The following is a 6669-nucleotide window of genomic DNA, read 5'->3' on the forward strand; positions in this document are numbered from 1 at the left end:
TATTAGCGTAGATGCCATTCTTCTAATGATGTAGCAAGTACATCGGGTGGTATGGGAAGTGTTTCCGGGTTCCAGTTTACCTAATTAATGCAGCCTAAAAATCCTTTAACGGATTTGGATATTAAAAGTATATTAGTATGTTATGTGTAAGCAAGGTTAAAGAGATGGGTCTTTAATCTAGATTTAAACTGCAAGAGTGTGTCTGCCTCCCGAACAATGTTAGGTAGGTTATTCCAGAGTTTAGGCGCCAAATAGGAAAAGGATCTGCCGCCCGCAGTAGATTTTGATATTCTAGGTACTGTGAAATTGCCTGAGTTTTGAGAACGCAGGCCGTAATTTTGATAAATTTTTGAGATGGAAAAATTCTGTTTTACAAATGCAAGAACTTGGCTTTCTAAGGAAAGATTGCTATCAAATAGCACATCTAGGTTCCTAACTGATGACGAAGAATTGACAGAGCAGCCATCAAGTCTTAGATAGAGTTCTAAGAGTTTTTAGGTCCTATAATTAACACCTGTGTTTGTTTTTTTTTCAGAATTTAGCAGTATGAAATTACTCTTCATCCAGTTTTTTATATCAACTATGCATTCCGTTAGTTTTACAAATTGGTATGTTTCACCGGGCAAAAAGAAATATAGAGCTTAATATCATCAGCATAACAGTGAAAGCTAACACCGTGTTTCCTGATGATATCTCCCAAGGGTAACATATAAAGCGTGAAGAGTAGCGGCCCTATCGTGGGTGTATCTCTCTATTAGTTTTATTGGATCTTAGTGCTGCGTTTGACACAATTGACCACAACATTCTTTTGCATAGACTTGATCACTTTGTTGGCATCAGTGGAAGTGCATTAGCATGGTTTAAATCATACTTATATGACCGCCATCAGTTCGTAGCAGTGAATGAAGATGTATCATATCGATCACAGTATGTGCAGTATGGAGTACCTCAAGGCCAGATGGTGGATCAGCACCTAGAAAGGACCTCTACATCCCTGAAAGACAGCGGAGACCAGGACAACTAGAGCCCAGATACAGATCCCCTGTAAAGACCTTGTCTCAGAGGAGCACCAGGACAAGACCACAGGAAACAGATGATTCTTCTGCACAATCTGACTTTGCTGCAGCCTGGAATTGAACTACTGGTTTCGTCTGGTCAGAGGAGAACTGACCCCAACTGAGCCTGGTTTCTCCCAAGGTTTTTTTCTCCATTCTGTCACTGATGGAGTTTCGGTTCCTTGCCGCTGTCGCCTCTGGCTTGCTTAGTTGGGGTCACTTCATTTACAGCGATATCGTTGACTTGATTGAAAATAAATGCACAGACACTATTTAAACTGAACAGAGATGACATCACTGAATTCAATGATGAACTGCCTTTAACTATCATTTTGCATTATTGAGACACTGTTTTCCAAATTAATGTTGTTCAGTTGCTTTGATTATTTTTTTTTTCATAGATCATTAGGAAATAGGAAGGTGGAAGTCAAATTATGTCATCAGTGTGATTTTTATTACAAAATGACAGTTATACAAATCCTGCGGACCACTGTTTTCACTATATATTTTATAATATTTATTGAATATTTTATTTTATTATGCCATTTATACCTTGATTTTGACTGCAAAATAAAGCACTTTCCCTGTGTACGTGGCTGTGGGGACAAGCGGTTTTGTGACTCTTGGAATTCTTTATAATTAATTAAAAACAAATATGGCCACATTTATGGTGCAAGAATGTCTAATTGTTCAAATAACAAATAGTTTTATTTTAAAATATAAAAAAATTGTAACCCTAATTTGTTTTTCGATATTAATATTTCTGTAAAGTCTAAGGACAAAAAAATGGTCGTTTCTGTAGAATGACCCAGCTGCATAAATCCAACATATGCAAGATCACTAATAATGAACACAACATTTTCATCTCAATTAAAGCTAGCAAAACCCTCATCTTCCTCATTTAATATTATAAATGCATTTATTAAAGATAAATAAGTTCTTTGTAACAGTAAATGTGAAATGTGCGTCATGATATGATTTGGTTTTTACATGTTGAGTTTTTGATCAGATGGTCCAGTTCTGATTAAACAGGTGTTCAAGATCAGAACTGGGTCTCACTGAACTTAATTATTATACAAATGATTCCAATAAAACATAGCAAAAGGTGAGATATTTTCTTTTAGGCGTAAATCTCTTATTTGATAGGTTTTCGTATTTTATAGTCTTATTTCATATAACTTATAATTGTTCAGTCATGGTTCAGTATACACACTTAAACAGACCTGATGCAAAGTTATTGGTTTAATAATAATAAATAATAATAATAATAATAATAATAATAATAATAATAATAATAATAACTCGACAGGCTTGAATTCGGCTCCAGACAGTGACGTCCCGCTGATTCGTCGCGCTCGGTGATGACCTCACGGTAAGCGGAAGTGAAGAGAGTTCCAGAAAGAGCTCGGGTGCGCGAGACACAACAACAAGAACTCCGATAACAGTAACAGCAGCCAAACTTTATAACGGACTCAGACGCCTAACTGACAGAATCGTCATCTTCGTGTGTTTATTGAGTGTCCGTCATGACGACCATCGATTACAGTGTGTGGGATCATATCGAGGTGTCCGATGATGAAGACGACACACACCCGAACATCGACACACCGAGCCTGTTCCGCTGGAGACACCAGGTGTGTGTGTGTGTGTGTGTGTGTGTGTGTGTGTGTGTGTGTGTGTGTGTGTGTGTGTGTGTGTGTGTGTGTGTGTGTCTGTGTGTGTGTCTGTGTGTGTGTGTGTGTGTGTGTGTCTGTGTGTGTGTGTGTGTCTGTGTGTGTGTCTGTGTGTGTGTGTGTATTTTTATATGAAAGAGAAGGAGAGAGAGAGAGAGAAAAAGAGTGTGTGTGTGTGTGTGAGAGAGAGAGAGAGAGAGAGAGATTGTTTGTGATCTAGAGTGTGTGTGTCTCTCTCGTCTCAGGCTCGTGTGGAGCGGATGGAGGCCTTCATGAAGAAGGGAGAGGAGCTGGAGAAGAGTCTGGCAGAGAGCCGCAGGAAGCTGGCGGAGGCACAGCGGCGTGTTCAGGAGCTCTCCTCAGCGTCCACACCGGAGGCTAAAGCTGATCTGACCAAAGCTCAGGAGGAGGAGAAGCAGCTGAAGAAGCAGGAGAGGTCGTGGGAGAAGAAGATGCAGGAGCATCGCACTGAGGAGAAGAAGATGCCCTGGAACGTGGACACGCTCAGCAAGGAGGGCTTTAGTAAGGTGCGTCACGCCTCCAGCACACGCTAGTGCTCCAGAGACACGCGACTGACGCTCTGCTGTCTGTCTTTCAGAGCGTGGTCAACGTCAAGCCGGAGAAGGAGGAGACGGAGGAGGAGAAAGAGGAGAAACACAAAACTTTTGTGGAGAAATATGAGAAACAGATCAAACACTTCGGTGAGTGGCTCTTCAGTGTGTCACGCGTGTGAAAGTCTCTACTAGTGTCACAATGATAATGTAGTCAATACCAACACCTTGATTCTCTTTACCATAGAAAAACTACTGTTTTATTTACTCTAAATGTTTTAATGTAACTTTTAATTGTAGTTTAATAATGGATTATAATGTTAGCACATAGCCTTCAAATACTCTATACTCTAAGATGTAAACATTGCATTAAAAAGATCAAATGAAAGTAACAAAATAAGAAACACTTTAGCGGTAACAGAATGAGTTGCATGAGTAAATAAAACGGCATCAGGAAGAATGAACGAGTGCTTTGACCACATTTACACGGCAGCATTTCAAGACCTCTGCGTGCAACACAAGTTGGTCGCAATTTACACTCACTGCAGTCTTCATGACGTGTGTGTGTGTGTGTGTGTGTGTGTGCGCGCAGGGATGCTGCGGCGCTGGGATGACTCTCAGAAGTATCTGTCTGACAATCCTCACCTGGTCTGTGAGGAAACGGCGAATTATCTGGTCATCATGTGCATCGATCTGGAGGTGGAGGAGGTAACGCTGTGTGTGTGAGCGTGTGTGAGTGTGTTGTTATGTGAGATATGTGATTTACCCATGAATGTGTGTGTGTGTGTGTGTGTCAGAAACACGCTCTCATGGAGCAGGTGGCCCATCAGACCATTGTCATGCAGTTCATCCTGGAGCTCGCCAAGAGTCTGAAAGTCGATCCACGTGGCTGCTTTCGCCAGTTCTTCGCCAAAATCAAGGTGTGTTTGTGTGTGTGTTTTCTCAAGGTCTGTGTGTGGAGGGATTTATCACAGCGACCATATAGAGTGTGTATTGATGGGAATTCTGTTATTTCATATGTATGCATGTTGGACGTGTTAGACAGATAAGAGCTGATAAAGAGAAACACGTCCTGCTCTTCATGTCAAATTGACTGTCAAATAAGACAATCTTCCTCCATGCTGTGTGTTCAGACCGCAGACCAGCAGTATCAGGACGCTTTCAATGACGAGCTGGAGTCCTTTAAGGAGCGAGTGCGTGGTCGAGCCAAGATCCGCATCGAGAAAGCCATGAAAGAGTACGAGGAGGAGGAGAAACAGAAGCGCCTGGGTCCCGGCGGACTGGATCCGGTGGAGGTGTATGAGACGCTGCCTCCGGTGAGACGCACACACGACACGGTGCACAGACCGTGCTTCTGATCACCTCCAGCAGAGTCGCTTTTCAGCACACGATAACATTATATGATAACAGTTTGTTTAATGGGATTAAATAAAGAATGAAAGAAATAATTAGCAGTATAAACACTAGAAGTGATATTGCAGTCAGTTTGTGCTCACTGGAATCACAGAAAGTCGGAGCAGGTGAAGTGTGGATGATTCAGAAGACTACACAGGGTAGTTGTACGGCTGAGCAAATCAAAGTGAAAGTGAGGTGACATTAAGCCAAGTATGGTGACCCATACTCAGGATTCGTGCTCTGCATAGCTTACCTGCTAACGCTTCCTGTGGTCATCGCAGTGATGTTTTGGTAAAAGCTTCTTCCTTCATCCCTGCAGGAAATGCAGAAGTGTTTCGACGATAAAGACATTCAGATGCTGCAGGATGCCATCAGCAAAATGGACCCGACGGTCAGTGTGTGTGTTGTGTGATGCCAGAGTCGAGATTGCATGGATGCTTGTCTGATGACGTTTGACTCTTGCAGGAGGCCAAATACCACATGAAGCGCTGCATCGACTCGGGATTGTGGGTCCCTAACGCACGAGCGGACGAAGAGGGAGATAAAGAGGAAGGCGATGAGCCGCAGTATGAGGAAGTTAAGAAAGAGGATCAGTGACCCTGGGTGTGACACCTGACCCCGTCCTCACCCGTAACGGAGGTCAGAGCAGATTCAGAGTTTGACCCCAGAGCCACCGTGATGAAATAAGTGCTGAAGACACTGGAGCAGATCTTGAGCACGTCTCTCTCTTCCTCTGTACTCTCATTATCACTGTTTGTTATTTATGCAGTTGCCTGTAGACTCTCTCCCAGCGTTTCCGCTTTCTTACGCCATCCTCCAGCTCATCTAAAGTGAGATTGTGGGTTTTGGGCTTGATTGGCTATTACTCACATGTGAATGAAGATCTGAAGTATTATAGATAGAGGAAGAAGTCCAGATGAATACTAATAATGAACTGATTTAGTTGTCGGATGCTGGTTTTGTGTCTTTTTGTTAATATTATTCACACTGCTCTGTTAATACTGTATGTTCAGTTTGTTTCAGAATAAAGATGTAGGCTGATGGGAAATCTTAGTCTGATTATGGCATACATTTATCTGTACGTGTGTCTCCTGATACTCAAGCTGCAGTAATGATGGCATTATCACAGTAATGACAAGATAATGGTAGAAATGTCTATATTTGTTAAATCTAGTTTTCAAAATGAACCAAACAAAAGAAGGCCTCACTGCTGCTGGATTATAAATTACAAAAATATAGAACATGTTTTAAGTATTTATAATTCCCTAAAATGGATTAAATCTATTTTTTATACATAAAGTTATATATATATATATATATACACACACACACAGTACAGACCAAAAGTTTGGACACACTTCTCATTCAAAGAGTTTTCTTTATTTTCATGACTATGTAAATTGTAGAGTCACGCTGAAGGCATCAAGGGCTATTTGACCAAGAAGGAGAGTGATGGGGTGCTGCGCCAGATGACCTGACCTCCACAGTCACCGGACCTGAACCCAATCGAGATGGTTTAGGGGTGAGCTGGACCGCAGACAGAAGGCAAAAGGTGCCAACAAGTGCTAAGCATCTCTCGAGGAACTCCTTCAAGAGTGTTGAAAACCATTTCAGGTGACTACCTCTTGAAGCTCATCAAGAGAATGCCAAGAGTGTGCAAAGCAGTAATCAAAGCAAAAGGTGGCTACTTTGAAGAACCTACAATATGACACATTTTCAGTTGTTTCACACTTTTTTGTTATGTATATAATTCCACATGTGGAATTATATACATATAACTCTAACCCTAACCCTAATTCATAGTTTTGATGTCCTCAGTGTGAATCTACAATTTACATTTTTATTTGTAAAGCGCTTTTTACAAAACAAATCGTTACAAAGCAACTTTACAGAAAATTATGTTTCTACAATATTTAGTAGTAGCTAGTAGTTTGTGCACATTTGACAGGATTTTAGAAATAATAATAATAATAATAATAATAATAATACAAGACG

General features: G+C 41.1%; 1 protein-coding gene across 1 annotated transcript; it reads left to right on the forward strand.

The window, feature by feature from the left end:
• Nucleotides 1-2385: 2385 nt before the first annotated feature.
• Nucleotides 2386-5722, forward strand: LOC128018419 (hsp90 co-chaperone Cdc37). Its single transcript, XM_052603901.1, has 8 exons — nucleotides 2386-2689; nucleotides 2974-3255; nucleotides 3327-3429; nucleotides 3872-3987; nucleotides 4077-4199; nucleotides 4413-4595; nucleotides 4994-5065; nucleotides 5140-5722. The coding sequence occupies exons 1-8, from the start codon at nucleotides 2582-2584 to the stop codon at nucleotides 5269-5271; spliced, it is 1119 nt and encodes a 372-aa protein (XP_052459861.1). The 5' UTR covers nucleotides 2386-2581; the 3' UTR covers nucleotides 5272-5722.
• Nucleotides 5723-6669: the final 947 nt, after the last annotated feature.

This window comes from Carassius gibelio, chromosome A1 (assembly GCF_023724105.1).
Source record: "Carassius gibelio isolate Cgi1373 ecotype wild population from Czech Republic chromosome A1, carGib1.2-hapl.c, whole genome shotgun sequence".
NCBI lineage: Eukaryota > Metazoa > Chordata > Actinopteri > Cypriniformes > Cyprinidae > Carassius > Carassius gibelio.

Bases quoted from the DNA above. Each gene is read 5' to 3' on its own strand.
- LOC128018419 (XM_052603901.1), top strand. From the start codon at position 2,582: ATGACGACCATCGATTACAGTGTGTGGGATCATATCGAGGTGTCCGAT. The intron at 2,690-2,973 runs GTGTGTGTGTGT...CTCTCGTCTCAG, and splicing joins TGTTCCGCTGGAGACACCAG to GCTCGTGTGGAGCGGATGGA. The intron at 4,200-4,412 runs GTGTGTTTGTGT...CTGTGTGTTCAG, and splicing joins AGTTCTTCGCCAAAATCAAG to ACCGCAGACCAGCAGTATCA.